The sequence below is a fragment of the Mandrillus leucophaeus genome, unplaced genomic scaffold, assembly GCF_000951045.1.
Source record: "Mandrillus leucophaeus isolate KB7577 unplaced genomic scaffold, Mleu.le_1.0 Scaffold157, whole genome shotgun sequence".
Taxonomy (NCBI): domain Eukaryota; kingdom Metazoa; phylum Chordata; class Mammalia; order Primates; family Cercopithecidae; genus Mandrillus; species Mandrillus leucophaeus.
Window position 1 is genome coordinate 1,435,379 of NW_012101554.1, and position 21,725 is coordinate 1,457,103.

Here is a 21,725-nt window from a genome sequence, read left to right on the forward strand (position 1 = left end):
GCTCTTGGTTCAGGCAGGAGCAGTGCTGACAGGAAAATGACCAGGAAGTGGTACTAAGGTGCAACCACAAAGCCAAAGGCAATGCTTTTCCTTTTCTAACAGCCACAGATCTGCCCCGAGGCTGCATGGGCTAGCAGGCCGAGGGCTGCCCACACAGGGGTAAGTGAACAGATGGCCTGGCTCTGGGACATTAGCCCCTGGCTTTCATGTGCTGAGGTGTGGAAATGGTGGCTGCCCTTTACCCCTACTAAGCTAGACCTCACCAGGCCACCCCACCCAGTTGTGACAGTCTGCCCAACAGGGCCCATCCATCTGAGAAATCACACTTTAGAGGAGGCTTCCTCTGCACTGTGTCACAGGAGACACGGCAATCACAGGGTTAAAATCAGAAGCAAACGGGGGGCCAGTGTTTCTCCACATGAGCACCTCAGGATTCTCTCTCTTCTGTAATTAAGGAATGTTGGCTTGGGCATTCCATATTTCCCCACTCCCTATCTATCTGTCTGTCTGTCTGTCTGTCTAGACTCTTGCTTTGGCTCGCTACAACCTCCGCCTCCTGGGTTCAAGCGATTCCCATGCCTCAGTCTCCCAAACAGCTGGGATTACAAGCATGCACCACCACACCCAGCTAATTTTTGTATTTTTAGTAGAGAAGGGGTTTCACCATGTTGGCCAGGCTGGTTTTGAACTCCTGGCCTCAAGTGACCCACCCACCTCGGCCTCCCAAAGTGTTAGGATTACGGCCGTGAGCCTCCGCTCCTGGTCAGCTCCTCGTCTTTAATGCAGCTCAATTTTGGCTTTTCTGACATTTGACTGGGATGATGGGGAACTCTACCATTGGTGGCCTTAGGACAGGTAAGCTGGAGGACAAACTTGATTAGCTTCGCCTGCTTGTCACTGCCCTGGCTGAGAGAATGGAACATGGAAGACCAAGCTCAGCACATAGGACAGGGGAGGAGAAAGGGGGAGGGGAGAAGGGGGAGGAGGGACCAAGAGCCTGTCAAGAGCTCAGGGTCAGCTTTTATGGGTGAGAAACCTCTTTGAAGATGTGATACAAAAGAAGGACCCCGTCCCCAGAAGGACACGGGCACCAACGTGGCATCTTGCGTACAACCCCAGGAGATTTTTAGTAGCTGACCTGCCTTCCCCTTCTCCCCTGCCCCACACAGACTCAGGCTCAAACACTGGGAGCTCATCCAAGGTTCCCGGGAACCAAAGGAACAGGGTAAAAATTAATTGCTTTCAACTGGTTCTCTTCACAGATATTTAAAAAAAAAGCATGTATATATACACACACACACACACAATTATGTATCTGTTCATCTATAGATATGAGCTGCAGAAAGGTAGAACTGTATCACTATAGGGTTAGGGGATAAAGAAAGCTCTGTGGGGTGGCTGGAAACCATGCCGTGCTATCTGGAGTCCCACCACTGGGTTCTGAATCCACCCCCACTGTGAAAGCACAGAGCACCTGTGGCATCATCCCCCGGGGAAGGGCTGCACAGCTTCAAGGCCACCACCAGATCCTGCTCTGAGGCCTCCCTGGGTGGGCTGGCCGCTCATGCATGGCAATGCGGCAGCAAAACCACCCCTTGGTTTGGAGAAGAGCGGTCATATTTACTCACCAACATGAAATGAAAACTTATAGGAAAAGTAGCACTCAAAACAGTACTTTAGTTATTCGAATCAAGTACTGCAAGGTTCAGTTTGGAAACCCCACCAGCTGCCTGTCACCCCATACCTAAATACAGCTTGTCAGACAGAGGGGGTGACTCGCAGAGCCAGCCCCAGCCTGCACAGAGAAGGCCATATAGCCCAGGCGCAGCCTCTGACGTTAATGCCCGGGTTGTGGTTCTCTCAGGATGGCTGGTGCTATACTTGGGTTGGCCTAATAATGGTTCATGGAAATGCTGACAAGAAGGGAAGACACAGGCTCTAAGATCTGCAGAAAGAGGAAACCACGACATCTCACACGCATGGGCACAGATGTCCTCCCAGCCATTCAGAAAATAATCAGGTGTGTGAAAAAAATTGAGGCATAGATGATGGTTCTTCCAGAAACATAGAAGGCCGAGGAATTCTGAGAGTTAAGGCAGGATGAGGAAGAGACAGTGAAAGATGAGGGAGAGAGGATAGTTTTACAAAGTGACCATTTAATAGCCTCTCATCTCCTACCTCCTCCTGACATTCCCAGGGGCTAAGAACCAAACAAATTAAAAGGCAAGAAACTGCAATCAGATTTCACAAGTTGGTTTCTAGCATAATTATAAATAAAAGCTACATCACTCACTGCTGCCAATTATTCAGAGCAAAACAGCTCAGTGACCTTCAGGAAGGGGTACATGCTCTCGACTCCCTTTGCGTCTGTCTCAATGCTCAGCACTGGTTTTTCTTGGGACTGATTATTTTTGGAGCATTTCAGATAGACTTCTACCTAGATCAGTTCCCTTGGTTAGCCTTCATGAGGTGTGGTGAAACGCAACATCTTCAAGAAAATGAGCAACTTTCTCTTCATGTATCCACATGAAATAAAATTCCTATTACTTCCATTTTGTCTATTTGTCAACTCCACACACACACACACACACACACACACACGGACCTATTTCTACACTCCAGAACTCGTGGCAAGCACTTGGGAAGCCCACGCCGTACTCCGGATGGACCAAGCCTGAGGCTGCAGGGGCCAGGGCCCCCCGCAGAGCTCCCCGTCATGGAAGCTGGGGAGGGCGGGCGGCAGGGCGGCCACAGCCTCCAGTAAGTGTGGCAGTTACTCAGCTACTGAAGAGAGTGACGTTGTATTTCTTAAAAGAAGCACATGCAGTTTTAAAAATTAATTCCAAAAAGGCTCTACCCCTCCTTTGTCTATTATAAATTAATGCGCTGGTCAGAGTTTCCTGAAAAGTGACAGCACTTCCACCTGCTACTCCCACGTACTCTCAAAGAAAGCCAAGAGCTCTTCTAAAACCACAGCAAAGCTAAGCTGGACTCCCAGGCATGTAACATGTGAAACTCCAACATTCACAACAAGAGATTCGGAGAAAACTCCGCCAGGGTGCCCCAGATATTTATGAATATTGGCAGCTGAGGGCACTGTTACTGAGCATTTCTGGGGTGGACAGAGGCTCTGTGTGACCCTCCACAGTTAGAACCCTCCCCCGACCTCCCAGAGATGTCAGAGCAGCAGGAAAGGCAAGGGGCACACAAGAGCCGGCCGGAGTGCAGCATTACCTTTGAACCATGTCTGCAACGGAGGATAAAAAGCTGTCCATATGCTTGGAAAACATCTCTGCTCCCTTCTTAAAAAAGTTAATCTGAAAGATATAAAATATTCTGAAAATCATCCAGGAAAGTGATCACTGAACTCACTGAAGGTGAGACAGGCAGTGTGAGGGCAGCCATCACAGCCGGCTGGCCCACCTCGCACGCGGCACTGGCAGCATCTCTACTGAGTCTACACCTGAACACTATGCACTTTGAAACTGAAACCACGGTTGCTGGCTTTGGGTGCCCAGGGAAGGGATTCCTTACTTCCTGTGACTCCTGTCTAATATTCACTTCCCAGAAAGTCTGGGTCCCCTGACAAACCCTGGAGGGCAGGGGTACGGGAGAGGGAAGAAGAACATCTCTGTGTATTAGTGGCATCTGCATCATCCCACCCTGAGCAGCTCCAGTTTCCATTCTTCTACAGCCATGACTTTTACAAATCTGCCCATTAGGTATGAACTGCTCCATTTTCTATGTCTGCTGGTTGAGAGGTAACAGTAACAGGTGCAAGCCTAGATGATAGAAAAGAGAGAAAACGTTCCGTGTGAGGAAGGGTATTCTCGCACACATTAACCCAGCTCATCTGTCTGACCTGGAAGCCTCTCTTTCCTGGCATGGCGGGCACCAACATCGACCTCTGACCCTGAAGAGGCTAGCAGGTATTCTCAGCATAGTTCTGACGGCTTTGCATCGACTCCCCAGACACCCTGGGAAAGCATGTATTCTAATGTACTTAGTTATCACAGGTTAAAAACGGATGACTGTGGTCATCCTAACCAGGTGATACATGCACGGGGCTCTTCTGGCCCCATGATCTTTGAATCATACAGAGATCACCACTGGAAATGCCATTTGGAACCCCTGAAATGTTAAATATCAAAATGAATATTAATCATTTAATATCATTAATCGGTTAAATCAGCACTCTGCATTTCCAACGGCACAACGTCGTGGTGGCCTCTCTCCCCTTCCCCTCCCTGAACTCCTTTGGAATTTAGACTCCTAGGCCATGTCTTAGCTCCTCTACTATTCTGCAAGCTCCTTAGGGCAGGGGCTCACATAATCCCTAAGGAAAGTGGGCGAATGGATGAACGGAAGGCCAGGTAAGACGCCGGCTCTACAGCCACATCACGGCCTGTCCCGTCAGTATGACACTGGAGGTCACTGTTCTGTTCTCAAAAACCTGCGCACCGATTACAGAGCCTCAGTTTGCAGGCATGAGGACCCAACATGACTTCAAGGGCTGGAGAAGGCAGGAATGGAGTCCCCACACCTCCACAAAGGTGGGTGGTGCCGAGAAGCCTGGTGAGTCTCCACCACATGTGCCTTCGTGAGCAGCAGGAAGTGCTATGTTCACAGAACCATCAGCTCACAGATGCCGGGGCTCAATAAACCCTGATTGCCAAGGTCGGATGAGGCAGGAGGAGAGCTAATGCTTCTGAATCATCCAGAAGATGACCCCACAGTGCCAGGCGACAAACTTGTCTAGGAGAAGGAGCTATTGTTTTCATCTGCATTTTAAAATAATCCATAGGGAAAGGGCCTACTTGGTCTTGTGCCTTGATATCTGGATATGAAAAACAAAAGATGCCATTCTCAGCTCTCAACAATGATGCTCCTGCCACTCAATAATGGTGGTGTGCTCTGCTGTTCCCCCAGGACTGGGGCTACATGTGTGCTATGGTACCCACAGCTCCTCTTCTCCCTCTGTGGCCAGAGCACTCACTTAGAGAGTCCAGGCTGGGAGCAGTGAGGTAGTCCTTGGCCATGAACAAGAATGAAACCAGCTGGTGTCAAGCTTGTCCTGTAGGCCTTGCAGGACACCCTCTTATCAAGCAAGTTCTACAGCACTGACCGCTCAGGACTGGAGCTGCTCATCCTTCTGAGACGCTAGATCTGAGACCCTTCCTGACCCTAGGGCTCTGACTGAGCAAGGTTACGGTCCCAGGGGGATGGCGTCAATCCAGGAGGGGTTAACTAAAGAGAACAAAGAGAGCCCTGGCATTCTCTAACATGGCGAGGCCATCCGCTAGCTGCGATACGGCCTGCAGGGGAGAGGAGGGCAACAGTATGAGTTACTGCACACCTGTGTGCACAAGTGCCCACCATAAGCACCTGGACAGCTCCCAAGATCTGCTGAAGACTGACGCCCACAGCTGGGTGGTGCTATTTCACTCAGACGACACAGAAAGACTCTATCGCTCTATTTAAATATCACTTCCAAACGCATAGGCTGACTCTAGTGAACTCACCATTCAACAATCTAACAACTAGACTAAAAAGGAAGACAACTGAGCTTGGGTATTTTCCGAACCCCTTTCCCATTTGCCCTGAGGGTACTGTGCTGGCAGTGAGCGGCACTTTTTTCCTCTGAACAGGAAATGGGTTAAAGCTCTTCTCTCATTCCCCTTTTTGTTGAATGACACTGACGTGAGGTTTTTGTTTTTTAATATACGTGCCTTAAAAATGTATTATAGAAGTATTAGATGTTCATATATCAGGTATTTTTAAGTTGGTGACTTTCTTAACAACATTTTCCTTCCTCACATCCCCTTCTGTTCCTGGATTGTCAGCTGAGAGAAGATTCCTGGGTGCCTTTCTCACGGGCCAAAGGATGGCTCTGGAGACAACGCAAGTGAGGCAAATGCAGGACGGGGTGGAAAGTGAGGGGCTGGTGCCATCAGCCTCACACTCACAGTCACTCTTGTCCCTGCCGCACTGGTGCCCCTGTAGTCAAGTCCCCATCCTTAGAGTAGAGCCTCTCAAGATAAATATTCAGTCAGCCATTACATAGGAGGATAGAAACCCAATGAATACAGAAGACCTCATAAAGCACTGGCAACGTCTCCCCATGCCCAGATGTTTAGGTGCTGGGGATCACCTAGGAGAGGTGCCACCTGAGAAGCCAGCAGACGGGGGCCTTACTACAGAGCAGCAAGTAGTGCCGGGAGTCCTGGGTGACAGGTGAGCTATCCCAACCCCGGCGGGAGCTGCTTCTAGGAGAGCTGCACCCAGCTGGCTTTCATTTGGATTAGAAAAAACGGCCACATAGGCTCCTTCCCAAGAGAGGCTTGGGACCCAGGCCTCATTTCCCGAACATATGGCCTAACTTGAGGCCAGTGCATGTCCAGTTGAAGATGACCCAGCTCAACTGGAAGCTGTCCCAGTGCTGAATCCCACAAAGTTGCCAGGGAGATTGTGCATTTATATTTCTTTCTATGATGGATGATGCTTCAGTTTCTCCTAAGTGCTCTCTCAGCAGAACGCCACAGCTGGCTTAGGTTTTAGCCCTCAGGAAGGGACTCCCCTACCTGTCCGTGGGCAAAGCCTATCATGGGCTCCATCATGGCCATCCGCTTTCTGTACTGCAGCGCGTTGAGGGCACAGTAGTACTGAAGGGAGGAGAGGTGCTGCTTCCGCCGGGCTGCAGCCACCTCTTTTCCAACTTCAGTCTTCACCTGGTTAAAAGGTGAAAGGAAAACTTCAAGTTGTCTACTGTACATGACAATTCTGTAAAAGCGTACTCTTCAAAACGTGTGTGTTTAGGCATTATAACCTTTTTTGTGACAAATAACCATTTTTGTGACAAATATAATAAAACACCGATAAGGCTGCACCTCAACTTTCTAAAAAATCCAAATTAAAAATATGCAAGAAACAGCATCTCAGTGCTCTGAGGCCGCAGTGAGGTGAAGCCAGTATTCTCCCAGAACAGTGCAACGTCAGTCCTGCAGTCCTTCAGGATAACAATATGGCAGCACGTACTGAAGAAGGCCACAGACATTCTAGTTCACTCATGAGAATGTATGCCAAGGAAATAATTTAGCCCAAGGAAATCATGTAACAGAAGTAAAAAGTTATATGCATGAAAGTAGTCAATATTATCGAGAGTAGCCAAGGTCCTGGAAAGCATGGGTTAAAGAATCAGAGTCAACACCTGGGGCAAGGAGTTCACATGACCTGGGTGATAAATGAGTCAGACGAGGCAGCAAGCTGAAGTTAAAACCCCTGTCTGATCACGATCTTACAATGGCTCTAAGCTGGTGTTTAATAAACCAGTTTGAAAAGACAGAATAGAGAAGTGGAGGCCTACTCATGAGATTAGGAATGAATAATTTTAAAAGTCCATGTATATTAAAAAAAAAAAAAAGACACTTGTGAATTTTTATGCCATAAATTCACAAGAGGAAGGCGTGAAAGGCCTTTATGCAAATGGAGTGAAAAACGACATGTAAAGTGCTCTTACCTTCTCATTCTCCTTTTTCTTAGGCAGCCTGCTGTATTTGGCCATTGAGAGGTCATGCTCTAAAAATAAACAGACATCTGAGCACCCAGGAGGGTCAGGGTCGAAAGGGAAGAACCTTCATTGGGTGTCTCCTCCCCGCCACAGGAAGCCCACACACCCACACACCCACACACCAGGAATGGAGAAGGTGCCTACCATGGCTAGCGAGTCCAAATAGATCCTTTAAAGTGCTTACTTCTGAAAAGGAGAAAAGGGACCGTCTTAGAGCAATGAAAAATAAAACATGCCAACCCAGAGCTCTGCACTTTCCCCCAAAAATAAGAGAATATGCGTGCAAGAGAAGCCCCTGCACCCTCAGTCCCCAGCTCTCACAGGCCTGGCCCAGAGGCTGGGACCTGGGCTCCCTGGAACATATGGGCTTCAACCATACCCCACACCCAGTGACGCTCACAGCCCGAGCAGTCCTGAATCTCCACATAGTGCTCAGGGTCTGTGAGGGAGAGCGCACGTCGGGGAGGTGGGCTGGACAGTGCGGTGGACAGGTACTTTTCATGGAGACCTGGAGTATAAACTTAAGTTCTGATGCCTCAGCCCCCAAATAGAGTGTCTTAATACGTCTTTCTACAGCCAGAACCCAGAAGCTTCCTGTGTTGCCATTTTAATATCAGACTTACTGGAGTCACCACTGGCCAAAGGAATATGGGGTGCTTGTATTAATGAAAAATGTGACACAATCTAGCATACTGTACTTGCGACAAGCCAACACCAATAACTATTACTCCAAGTGAGTGCCACGCCCACCATGCACAGAGATGGCTGAACCAAGCCCAAGACCAAAAATCCAAAAAGATCACTGAGAGCAGTGACTGTCCAAGGTTAGAAACTTAAAAACACAACGATCGATGCCTAAAAGAAAGTGACACTTTCTACAATTCTGAAACAATCCATTTTCATTTCATCAAAGCCAAGCCATTCACATCTATATTGGCTATACTGGTTTTCAATTTGCCTCCAAACTGCCTCCAGCTTTTCAATTCTCTTCGCATCATTCATTCTCTGTCGGTATCAGGCTGCTTTCTGCCCTTTCCCGCTTGCATTTTTCTTTTTCTCTCTCTCCCATCTTTTACTTCTCGTTGGAGTCAGGTTTTAGGTTTCTTTACTTATCAATGTTAAGTAGTTTCCTTAATATCTCTTATGTTCTCTTCATTCAGATTACGTACTTGTGTTGGTGAGTAAATAAAGGTTGAGAAATGTAAGCTAAACCACCACTGTCTAGGCAGATGGTGGGAGCAGAGGGGAGGTCAGATTCTAATTTGGTCTGATGTTGACTCAGGTATGACCTGGGGCCAAATACTTCAAAGGTATGTCCTGGTGGCATCAGAAAAGGATGTTTAACTTTTTTCAAGATACTAAGAAGACTCCTCCTTACTACTAATGAGCAGTTTTATTCCACTTAAAAAAATCACCATCCTGGGCAAATACTACTCATCCACATTTGGGGTCACTCTGCATTAGCGGAGGCCACTGTCATTAATGCTGCTGGGCACTCTCAATTCTAGTTCTGCCTCCCACAAGCAAACCTGAAAGACATAAATCTGACAACACAGGTCTTAGGAGATGATTATCTTCTTTCAAACAGACTTGGAGTTTGTTTTTCAAATGACATCCCGCTCACTTCTAATGATTTTATTTAGAGAAAACTCTTCAAAAAAAATGCTAAGGCATTCAGTGAGGACTGAATAATTAGCAGATGACTGCAGCAAGCATGTTTTAGCTTCCTGTGCAATGATAGATGAGCAACACTAAAAAGCACTAAAATTCCTGCTTTGTTTAATCAAGGTTTCCCTTTATGCAAGCAAATGGATGTATTACTTGTTATTTTTTATTCATTAAGTTTTAGTGCTGCCAAACTGATCTTAAGTAGAGTTTATGCCAGTTCTATCATTGTTCCTTAGCCTCAAGTGACATGAACACAGGGGATCTCAAAGCAAGCGGGGAAAAGCTTCACCTTTTTTTTTTTTTTTTTTTGAGGTGGAGTCTCGCTCTGTCGTTCGGGCTGGAGTGCAGTGGCGCAATCTCGGCTCACTGCAACCTCTGCCTCCCAGGTTCAGGCCATTCTCCTGCCTCAGTCTCCCAAGTAGCTGGGACTATAGGCACGTGCTACCACGCCCGGCTAATTTTTTGTATTTTTAATAGAGACGGGGTTTCACCGTGTTAGCCAGAATGGTCTTAATTTCCTGACCTCGTGATCCGCCCGCCTCAGCCTCCCAGAGTGCTGGGATAACAGGCGTGAGCCACCGCGCCCGACCCATCTTCACCTTTAAGACTTGTCTTTATATTTACTGCAACCTTTCTCCGCCTCCAACCCTGCTGCAAAGGAAGTTCAAGGTGATATATTTTTAAAGAGTAAGCACTATACTGACCAGATGTTTTAGCATTCTAGTTTAGGCTTTTTGGGAGCCAGCGACTTGTTTATATCAGTGTTCTAGAAAATGTAATTCTTAAACTCTAAGTAATAAATACTTTCAATGAAGAGAGAATAGGACTAGAAAATGTGGAGTCCCTTTTCTAACATCAGCTAAGTTTTTTCAAGATTATTCATTATATTTTACATGCATTTTGTGACTACCCTGATTTCTAAGAAATATAAAATTGTCCTAATGCTTTATTTTAATTGAAGAACCAAAATTAGTCCAAAAGGACAACTAAGTTTTCTTACTCTCAGATTCCCTTACTCACTAACTGGGAGTTCCGTAACAGCAGCACCACAGTCTAGCACAAGGAAAGCAAGGTTCCTATCCCGTCTTCCCCTCTTCAAGCCCCCACCTTCCATTCCAAAGCATTCACGGTTCCCCCAAGAACAGCATGACTTCACAAATGTCCCCTAACCTGGAACACGACCTTAATGTCATTTTTCAAAACCCAGCTCAGAGATCACCTTCTCTTGGAGGCCTTCCCTAGCACGCCTTTCTGTGTGCTGTTTCTACTCCTGTGCATCTCTGTCCTGCTGCCCTCATCACATGACATCGCAACGATCTGTTTCCACACCTGTCTTCTCGTTGGCCTGTGACCTCCTTTAGGTGAGCCAGGAACATAGTGGGAAGTCAGTAAAAGTTCACTAAATTGAACTGCTCAAAAAGAAAGGCATTTCTCAGCGATCCACACATTTAAAGAAAGTAATGCAGTAAGAATTATTAAGTGCATTACACAATATTTTGAAGGTAACTGGCATTGAACTCAGCTACTTTACCTGTGAGATCCTTTTCTCGGAATTGTATAATAGGTAGAACCATTGTGTCTGCCAACTGTTTAGCCAGCTCTGTATGGAGAACATTAAGCTGAAAGAAAGAGAATGGTATTCAAGTAAATTAAGTACATTATTATTATTGACATAGTCTCATTTCACCAAGGAATCACACTGAACACTTCCGTGTGGTCACACAGCTCAAACTTCCTTAGCAAACAAGTACCCTTCATAAAGCAGTAAATGATATTGGCCTAGAAGCATGAACAATGAAATGCAAGGTTCTGACTGACCAGGGCACCAATGAAGCTTGCTAACAGAGTGTCTGGGCCCATCGTTACCCTGTTCACCGGGTGGACTCTGCTTCTTCTGTGTTCCCACTCTGGGCCCCACCCCACTGGAGAATCGGAGTGCCTGGATGTGCCTGCAGAGAACACAGCCAGCTGTCAGGGCTGGTCATGGCTCAGGACCTCGCCAGGCTGCTCGGCTCTCTCGCTCTCCAGGGAGGCTGAAGCCACGCCTGAAAAACAGGCCTGCTGGAAACCTGCTCGCCTGAAAACCATGGCCAGCTATAGGCCTGGAAGTGACTTTGGAGAAAGAATATTCCCTACCAGCCGGGCACGGCAGCTCACGCCTGTAATCCCAGCACTTTGGGAGGCCGAGGTGGGGGGATCACGAGGTCAGGAGATCGAGACCATCCTGGCTAGCACAGTAAAACCCTGTCTCTACTAAAAATACAAAAAATTAGCTGGCGTGGTGGTGGGCGCCTGTAGTCCCAGCTAGGCGGGAGGCTGAGGCAGGAGAGTGGTGTGAACCCGGGAGGTCAAGCTTGCAGTGAGCCGAGATCATACCACTGCACTCCAGCCCAGGCGACAGAGTGAGACTCCATCTAAAAAAAAAAAAAATCTGCCAGATTTCAGACGTATAGTCTAGAAAAGGGCCTTTCTGAGAATAAGATGACTGCATTAGGATGTGATGCTCCTCACCAGATGATTTTAACAGCTCTTGACTCTTTTTCCCCTTCTACCTCAAGAACTCAGTAAATTCTAACTTTGTAAATTATCTAGGAGAAATAAAAATCATCCCTATCAGTGCATCTTTGAGTACTTTTTTGTATGCCAGCTTTATATGCTCAATACTAAGGAGTTCTCACCCATTCTGTGAGTTAGGTATTATTTATCATCACCACTTTACAGACATGCAAATAGCTCTCCAAATCCAGACGGCAAATAAATAGCCTAAGGGGCTTTTAATCTGGGGCTGCTGGGATCTAAGATTTGTTTACTTTCCACTACCTAGCCTGGGATACAGAATGTGTCCTTTATGCTCACATGTTTGGGAATCTGGACGTCAACAATGAATACAGTGGAAGGGATTTTCTCACTAGACCACAGACTTCCAGATATTTTGGGATTCCTGCTGGGTGACTAAGGCGAAATCACCCAGCAATCATTTTTGGATTCAACATGTGGCAAAGTTTCCGTTAGCAGTGCTGGCAGGCATGCATATGCATCAACCTGCTGCACATGCATCTCCCAACAGATCTGGTCCTTCGAGGCTGTGGCTTCCGAGGCCACTCTTATAAGCTTAAAGACCTGCCTAAGGTCAACCATTTGCCAGGCCAGGTAGCACCGGGGCAAGCTGCTAACACTTTCCCTATCGCTCAACCAAGTCAAAGCATGACAGCTATATTTTGGGGGTAACACGGGAAGACAGCCATGCCAGTAATTGCCTTCAGAACAGAATGTGCTGACTACTTTTCCAGAATAACTTCTATAAGAAAGGTACTGTGTTTCATTAACAGTTAACAGGCTCTGTGCTGGACACTTTGATAGACATTATTTAATTCAATCAATATCACGGCCCAATTAAGTGGGCCTTTCTGATGCCATATAAGATGGAGAAACCAGACTCAGAAAGATTAAGCGGCTTTCCAATGGTTATGCACTTCAGAAATGGTACATTTCCCAGCCACTCATTTCCTCCCCAAGAATGAAGGGGGTTATGTCATCAGCTTTTAACGTGGGGCTTTTGAGCTGTGAGTTGTACAGGATAATCACTACTGACCAGAGCACCTTCACTGAGGAGAACGGAGGGGACACGCACCACCTCTCACCAATTTAGCATCGCCATATAGGAAATGGGGACAACAGCATCTCCCTTGCATGGCTAAGACATGTGAGGACAAGACAGTGACATGAACAGGACATACTCAGAGCAGTGTGCCTGGCATATGTGCTCGGTCTTCAATCAGTGGACTCTAATGACAATGACATCCTGTCTCAGGTGCACTCATAGGAAGTGGTCCAGAAACTCTGCTTTTAGGGAAATCACCATGCATGGAAATCTCTGTGTGACTTATAACATGGAAGATCTCATTCTAATGCATTCTATTAGATATAAGCCACATAAATCTCTACTTTTTGTTGAACTCTCCTTTAATTTCTGAGTCAAATAACTTGCCTTAAAATTTCTTCAACCTGGTTTAGGCCCAGGTAGAGAAAACAGCCCCACAGGTTACTCTCCTCTTCCCAGATCTAGGCCCCACCTGGGCTAACTGCTTTCACTCTCTGAGTCTTTACATCAAAAGGTTTGTTTGGAAACTCCCTGCAGAGCTAACCTTCTAGGGCGCCATGATACTACCTGTAGCAACCACACTTCCGGTCGGGCGCGGTGGCTCACATCTGTAACCCCAGCACTTTGGGAGGCTGAGGCGGGCAGATCACCTGAGGTCAGGAGTTCAAGATGAGCCTGACCAACATGGAGAAACCCCATCTCTACTAAAAATACAAAATTAGCTGGGCGTGGTGGTGCATGCCTGTAATCCCAGCTGCTTGGGAAGGCTGAGGCAGGAGAGTCGCTTGAACCCGGGAGGCAGAGGTTGCGGTGAGCCAAGATCGTGCCATTGCACTCCAGCCTGGGCAACAAGAGCAAAACTCTGTCTCAAAAAATAAAAAAATAAAAACCACACTTCCATCCTTTGGGAACTATTCACTCCCTACTAAAACAATCATCATTCCTGCCCATGACAATGTGGTTCTCAGTAAATATTTTAAACTGGAAATCTTGCTTCTGGGGTTTCGACAACTAACAGCATTTCCTTAGCAGCTCTCTTCTCAAGGACACATGTGACTTCGGGGTGCAGTCCATTGCTTCCCGCCCTGGCTTATCTTCCCACTGTTAATCAAGAAACACTCTCCTCCCACCTTCCAAAAATCACTTTTGCTCCTCTATAATTACATCTTCTATGTACCTTTTATCCATTTCAACACATTTGAGAGCAAGCCACGGCAGTGCATGTGAGCTCATGATATAATAAAAAATACGTATTTGGTCTTTGCCCCCAGTTCTTGGCATAGAGCTCTTAAAACCCTTGTAATTTCCTGAGCAATAGGGGTGCTAGGAACATATTTTGTTACAATATTTGGTCTTTGACCCCAGTTTCTGACACACAGCTCCTAATCCTTTGGAATTTCCTGGGTGATGAGAGTGTCTTTTGTTCTGATGAGGCAACTCCTGGTGGCCTCCAGGATAGGGGCTGGTCACCAGAAACACCAAACCATGATTACAGGCTTGGAGCTTTCAGCCCCACCCCGTCTTCCAGGAACAGGAGAGAGCCAGAGGTTGATCACATCTGTGTGATGAAGCTGCCAATAAAAATGCCTGAACTGTAGGCTTTGGAGAGCTTCCAGGTCGCTAAATACCTGGCAGTGCCCAGAAGGGTGACATCCCCAGAGAGGGCATGGAAGTTCCACGCCGCCTCCCCTGTACCTTGCCCTATGTATCACTTCATCTGGCTGTTCATCTGTGTCCTCTGTAATATCCTTTAAAATAAACTGGTAAATTTAAGTGTTTCCCTGATTTGTGAGTCATTCTAGCAAATAATCAAAGCCAGGGGGGACGTTGCAGGAACCTCCAGTTTATAGCTGGTTTGTCAGAAGTACCAGAGGCCTGGACTTGCAATTGGCATCTGAAGTGTGGGGGAGGGGGTAGTCTGGTGGGATCATGCCCTTAACTTGTGGGATCTGAGGCTATCTCCAGGTAGATATGTCAGGATTGAGTTAAACTGTAGGACAGTCAGCTAGTGTCACAGAATTGCTTGATGTGGGGAAAACCCACACTTTTTGGTGACCAAAGTGTGCTGAGTGCTAAAAGTATAGAAAGAGAGTAAGTTTGTCTTTTTCCTACTGTTTAGTAGGGTAGAGGACAACGTCCAATAAAAACCATATGACGTGTTCACTTTTATATCCCCAGTGCCTGGATCAGCATCTGCTAAATAGGAGGTCATCAATAAATGTTTGTTGAATAAATAATGGCTTGTTGAACTGGTTTGTTGAATAAACGAAAATGCAATCAGTACAGTTTTATATGAATGTTAGTTTCTCACTTTGTAAACTGAAGACGGTATCTACTGCAGATCAATAACTGGTCAATTAAATGGCATCTGCACATTCCTTTATATTTATTTATTTATTTATTTTTTTGAGACAGAGTCTCGCTCTGTCGCCCGGGTTGGAGTGCAGTGGCCGGATCTCAGCTCACTGCAAGCTCCGCCTCCTGGGTTCACGCCATTCTCCTGCCTCAGCCTCCCAAGTAGCTGGGACTACAGGCGCCAGCCACCACGCCCGGCTAGTTTTTTGTATTTTTGTTTTTGGAGAGACAGGGTTTCACCGTGTTAGCCAGGATGGTCTCGATCTCCTGACCTCGTGATCCGCCCGTCTCGGCCTCCCAAAGTGCTGGGATTACAGGCTTGAGCCACCGCACCCGGCCTATATTTATTCTTTATCATGATTTTCTGAGTATTCGAAACTCCTTAAAAGATGGAACTATTTATATCTACCTAATTTTGCAGAGTTCTGTCCAGCACTAGTAGCATCTGAGTTCTTATGTTTTTTACAATTAGAATTTATGCACTTTTCCTATAATACCTGGTGTTTTTTTTGTTTTTTTTGTTTTTTTTACAAATATTCCAAATGTACTGTACAATATAGGTATAAGAACAGTTGTATTAAACCCTTTGTAGTAAGCTAGGCATGGTGGCCCATGTCTGTAACCCCAGCACTTTGGGAGGCTTAGACAGGAGGATCCTTTGAGGCCACAGTTCGAGGCCAGCCTGGGCAATAAAGCAAAAGGCCATCTCTACAAAATTAAAAAAATAATAAAAAACCCATAAAAATAAACCCTTTGTAGTGGGTTGAACTGTGCCCCTCCCCTAAAAGATATGACCACCCAGAATATGTGAATATTTGAAAAAAAGAGTCTTTGCAGATGTAATGAAGGATCCGGAAATGAGATCATCCTGGACTGTCACTAAATCCAATGCCAAATGTCTATATAAGAAGAGAAGACATGGAAGAGGAAAAACATGAGGGGTAGGGGGGATGTAAAGCCAGACTGGAGTGATGCTGCCACAGCCAAGGAACACCTGGAGCCACCAAAAGATGCATGAGGATTCTCCCTGGAGCCAATGGAGGGAGTGTGGTCCTGCCAGCACCTTGACTTCAACCTTCTGGCCTCCAGCACACTGGGAGGGGATAAAGTTCTGTTGTTTGAAGCTACCTATTCATGGTAATTTGTTATGGCAATCTGAGAAACTAATATACTCTCCTTTGGAAACTGAATTCTCAGAAATCTTTCTTTTGGTCTATTCTTCATATATATTGCAGCCTTTCCCCTCAAACCAGAAACAAATGTAATAGTGTGCAACCTATTCTATGAAAGGAGCCTTGGAAGATCAACAAGTTGAGATACCTCTTCAGATATTTAAGTAGATATTTAAAAATGGAAAGTGGGCCAAAATAACAACAAAAGAAAGTTCAAGAAAGAATCAAATACAAATTTTCTATGTTGCTATCTTACCTCATCCACCACTTTGGAAAAATAGTGGAGTGTTGAAATTACTTCTTCATCACCTTTGCCAAGAGCAAAGTTCTAAGACCAAAGAATAAAGGAGCAGGTGTTAGGTGAATGCCAGGGAATTCAGCACGAAGCATCACCCGCAGAACACTACCCTCCACACCGACGTCCTCTCTTCTCCAAGAGCACGTCCTGTCAGAAGTGTCTACCTGAAGAGGGAGTCACAGCTATCCCCCTTCGTCCCGCCCCCAGGGTGCACTCATCTGCCCCTCCCTGGCCATTCCTTTCTGCCAAACGTATTTTTTTTACTTTGAGTGTTTATTTCCTGGAATTGCTAATGTTGATTCACTTGCAGTCCCTTGAAGATTCGGAACCCTCAATGGCAGTTAATTACTTCTAGAGGCTAATTAGAAAACCTCATAAACACTGTGGGATAATCACTGGTTTCAATACACCAATGGAAGGGAAAGAAAAGACAAAAAAACTATGAAGAAAATGAAACAAATAATTTAAGTCTCTAAGGATGCCTCTGGATAATTCCACTTAGGAAAGTCCTGAACACAGCAGCATCATAGGCCACATAAACACCAAGTTACCTGTTTTTCATATGCCAGCAGTTGCTTAGAAAGCTGTTGTGTGGCCAGACACATCTCATTCTGTGGAGAGAAGAGAAAAAGCAAGTAAGATTAGTCTAATGTATACAAAGTCACGAAAAATGCCATCTCCGAGAATCCCTTAAAAAGTAATATTGGCTGGGTCCAGTGGTGCACACCTACAATCCTAGTACTTTGGGAGATTGAGGCAGGAAGACCACTTGAGATCAGGAGTTTGAGACCAGACTAGGCAATACAGTAAAACTCCATCTCTGCAAAATAAAAAAAAAATTTAATTATCCAGGCAGGATGGCATGCACCTGTAGTCCCAGCTACTCAAGAGGCTGAGACAGGAAGACCCCTTAAGCCCAGGAGGTTGAGGCTGCAGTAACCCATCATTGTGCCACTGTATTCTAGCCTGGGTGATAGAGTGAGATCTTGTCTCCAAAAAAAAAAATTACAAAAGAAAAAAAAAATCCCTTTCCAGCAGATGTAGCTTAAAAAAAAAGAAAAAAGAAAGAATATGTGTGTGCCTGTCAAATAATAAAATGTTTTGTTCAGACATTCGGAAAACAAGATCAAAACAAATCAAAAGGTTAAAGTTTGCTATTTTATTTTTTAACCCTTTACAAATGACTGCTCCTTTTGGTCATTCAGTCCATAAAGAAATGTAGTGAGCAATTATAATGTGCCAGACATTCAACAAGGGCACAGTCCCTGTCCTCATGGGGCTTTTTACGGAAGCAGGCATAAAAAAAATAGTTACAAGTGTGATGAGAACCGCAAAAGAAAAATACTGGCTGTGTTGGGAGGCTCTGACAGACAGTCTCCAGGGAAGAGATGTTTTAAGCAGGCTCCTGAAGACAGACTAGGAGTAAGCCATGGGGACGAGCTTTCTAGGAGGTGCCAACACGTGGAAGAAGTGCACTGCCTGCCTGAACGGCTCTGAAGTGGAGCGCGGCTGGAGCAAGGGCTGTGCGCTTGGAGGCGATATCAGGCTGGGAGTGAGGTAGTGGGAAGGCGTGCAGGCCCCCGGGGCCCACGCTCACACATACCGGAAGCACAGCGGGGACCGAGGCAACATATGACAAGGTCAGATTCCACCAGGCTTAGAACACTGGCTGGCAATGATGGATGGTAACAGAAGCACAGCTAAACCTACTGTCCCAGAAAACCCAAGGAAGCCCTACTCTTCAAGGGCTGCAATGCCCTAGGAGGCCTGTTTTGTGCCATTTTCACAGGCCCATACTGCTCATTTTCCTCTCCTCTTGTTTATTCCTCTAATCTCTGGCTACACCGTGGTTTTCTACCACTATTTTCCTACCACTGATGTGGGCAACCTAGAAAACTTGCCTTACATTTCTAAAGCTCAGTTAAAGCTTAAGATTCAGGGTTTATTCCTAAGGAGCGGAGCCACTGGGTCTGACGTGGCACAGATGACGGGAGGACACTGGCCTACCTTCTTGGCCTTGGCCTCCACTGGCTATTTCTCCTGGGGTTGTTGTTCCTTTAAGGCTAAGTCCCGAGCTCTGCGGGAGCTTATTTTATTTTTCCCAGTCCTATTTGGCAGAATACAGCAGAGCCAAATCCTACCTCTTTTTGGCCCTCTTTGCGGACGACTGGCCAACCTGTTCCCTGACTTCCTGCTCTGCTCTAAGGAACAGACATTAATAGACCAGGAAATGTGGCTCTTTTTCCTCAGAAAAAAGTCAGACAACTACAACAAAAGTGCCTGGCTCTGACATCCTACTGGTGTTCGACCTCTTTCAAAACTAACCAGAAATGTGACTTCTAGCCACATAGTCAAGAATCCAGCAAGCGGACAAAGCCACAAGCACAATGTCCTTCATTTAGACAGGAACATCCAACAGTTCTTAGCACACAGCAAGCTCTCAGCAAACGTTTGATGAATGAATGAATGAATGAATGAACAAGGTTAGAAGATTCATCTAAATTCCGAGTTTAAAACAATACCTGAAATCATGGGGTGAGGGGAAAAATCCTTCCTAACCATACAAGGAAACATCACAAATGAAACAAAATACGAAGCAACTGGCCAGGGCCTACTACCTGTCAACCATCTTTAGCAGTGTTGTTTTGAAGATCAGGGTGCATGGGAACAAAGGTCTTATCTCACTCACTGGGCTGATAATCGGCAATGACTGAAAATCTCGTGCTCCTCCTTCCTAAGTTAGCAGCAGATGGATTCATTCAAGCTACCTTGGCATCTGCCTGAGAGCAGCACCACGTGGAACATGATTTGCAGACCCCCAGAATCATCATAACAGCAGCCGACATTCACAGGGGGCTTAATTTATGCCAGACCCTATGTTAAATGCATTCTATGCACGACCTCATCTAACTCCAATGACCCTGTAAAGCAGGTTCTAATTAACAACTAAATTTTATAGATGAGGAAACTGAAGCGCCGAGAGGTTACGCCACCTGTGCACGGCTACACGGCTGATGAGTGGCAGGGCTGGGATGTGAACCTGGAGCTGTCCGATTCTAAAATCCACACTCCCAAATGCTACTAAGATCCCAAGTTCCACTACAAGGCAGGAGAGGAGAGGCCTCTGCTTTACACTGGAGCGGGCAAACTTTTTCTGTAAGGAGCCAGAGAGTAAATGTTTTTGGCTTGTGGGCCATATGGTCTTTGCCACAACGATTCAACTCTGCTTTATAGCACAAAAGAAGCCAGAAATAACACGTAAACAAGTAAATGTTGCTTCATTCTGATATAACTTTATTTACAAAAATAAGATGCTGGCCCAAGAGCCATAGATTACTGATCCTGCTTTGTCATCAGATGTCTCAAAGACCCATTCTTTTGCCACACCCTCTGCATGAGGCTCTCTTAAGCTACACATTTCAGATCCCAGGAGCCTCTACTCTTCTAATTCATTCTTTTCTTTATTTTAGTCAACTCTGTCACTTCCCCATATATGCCTCCTTCAGAGACTGGTCAACACATATACCCACCCTCCAGTCCTTCCAAACAAGCACGGACCATGTGCCGCTAGAATTCTTCCTCAGAGCTTAGTGGCAAGTGCTCCGAATGTAATGGAAAGACTTGCTAGGGAACTGCCAGCATCAGGCTGTACCCAAAGCTCAAGGGGAGGGCACACATGTGCCACCCACACAGCCACACAGCTCTACCTCTGCTCAGGGAAGAAGGGGCACAGCGTGCAACACACAACAGCTGCCTTCCAAAACGACTTCAAACGAGACTCTCCGGGTCTCTCCTAGAAATACCATTTGAAAATGCTGCGCGTTTTCCTAGTGTGATATTTCAGGCTGCAAGGCCAGCTACGATTCTGTGCAGCCAGTATGAGTTCATCGAAAACCAACATACTTACAACGCAGCCTGCCACCTGCCCTGAACAGAGCACACTGTGTGAAACGTCTTTCAAACGAGATCAACTTGAATCTTACTCATACTTACTCTACCGTACGCAAAGGTTGTAGGAAATGCTTTACCAACATCAGCTAATTAATCCACGCCCTGTGACCTGTGAGGTAAGCCTGCAAAAGTATCTCTGCAACAGGACTTGCAAAGCTGGAGCCCGAGTGAGGAGTAAATATTAGCAATAACATCAATAAAGATAGCTGCTAACCCTGAGTCTGTCCCGAGTACTTGATGTTGCTGTTAAATGTTTTTTATACATCATCACATTTAATCCTCACAGTGCACCATGAAGTAGACACTATTATCATTTCCATTTTGTGAATGAGGAGACTACGCTTCAGAAAGGATAAATAACTTTCTAAAGCCAGTGACTAGTGACTCGCAGGCAACAACTCAATGCAGGACTCGAAATCAAAAGCCCATATTCTGACTATTACGCTATTCCAATCTAAAGCCCAAAACTGTACCTACTCAATTCTCAGGTGGGCAGGACTTGAAGGGCCCAGAGATACGAAGCTAAGTCCCACACTTTTCTAGGGGTAGGAGAGCGAAAGAGGTGGCCTACAATGGGAATTCTCAATGGAGTTCCATGAGCAGCACTGTTCTGGGCACTCTGGGCCGCTCTGGCTGCCATTTATACTACGCACCGCTTCGTGAGAAGCCTCGAAAGGACACCCTGAGGAGGATGTGCTGACGGCATCTCCCACGCTCAACACAACCTCCCAGGGCTGTTGCCAAGGCAGAAAGTCAAGCGGCTAGCAAGCCCGAAAGGAAAACTGGGCATTTGGCAAAAGAATGTTTATCTTTCTGTGGCACAGAAAGCGAACTAACTGCAGCTGTCACCTGAAACCCCCGGGGGCCTCGGTGTGCAGCAGCATCCATGTGACTATGAACGGAGAGGCTAGAGAGTTGGGTGGAGGAAATCCACATCGATCTATACCAACTACTTGGCTGGAAATGTTGCCTAGAGCTAAGAGGTTCAAAGGCACATTCAGCACCCAGTGTTTGCCACCAAGCTGGAGGTCACGGGTCGCACTAGTTCAGGAGCCCTCGAGGCAGGATGCACACAGGGAGGAGTAAGGGGTGTGGCAAGAACGCGTCTGGAGC

At 46.3% G+C, this 21,725-nt stretch overlaps 1 protein-coding gene across 3 annotated transcripts in view; it reads right to left on the bottom strand.

Annotated features, from left to right (window-relative positions):
* APPL2 (adaptor protein, phosphotyrosine interaction, PH domain and leucine zipper containing 2) overlaps nt 1-21,725 on the bottom strand; it is a 64,832-nt gene that overhangs the window by 25,229 nt on the left and 17,878 nt on the right. For 2 of the 3 annotated variants that reach the window (XM_011975516.1, XM_011975517.1), the window contains exons 3-9: nt 17,213-17,272; nt 16,620-16,691; nt 10,767-10,854; nt 7,712-7,753; nt 7,517-7,575; nt 6,582-6,728; nt 3,235-3,317 (exon numbers count right to left, since the gene is read on the bottom strand). In XM_011975516.1, coding sequence (XP_011830906.1) covers nt 3,235-3,317; nt 6,582-6,728; nt 7,517-7,575; nt 7,712-7,753; nt 10,767-10,854; nt 16,620-16,691; nt 17,213-17,272 — 551 coding nt within the window. Of the gene's footprint in view, nt 1-3,234; nt 3,318-6,581; nt 6,729-7,516; nt 7,594-7,711; nt 7,754-10,766; nt 10,855-16,619; nt 16,692-17,212; nt 17,273-21,725 lie in introns of all 3 variants that reach the window. The other variant, XM_011975515.1, reaches the window with a different exon arrangement.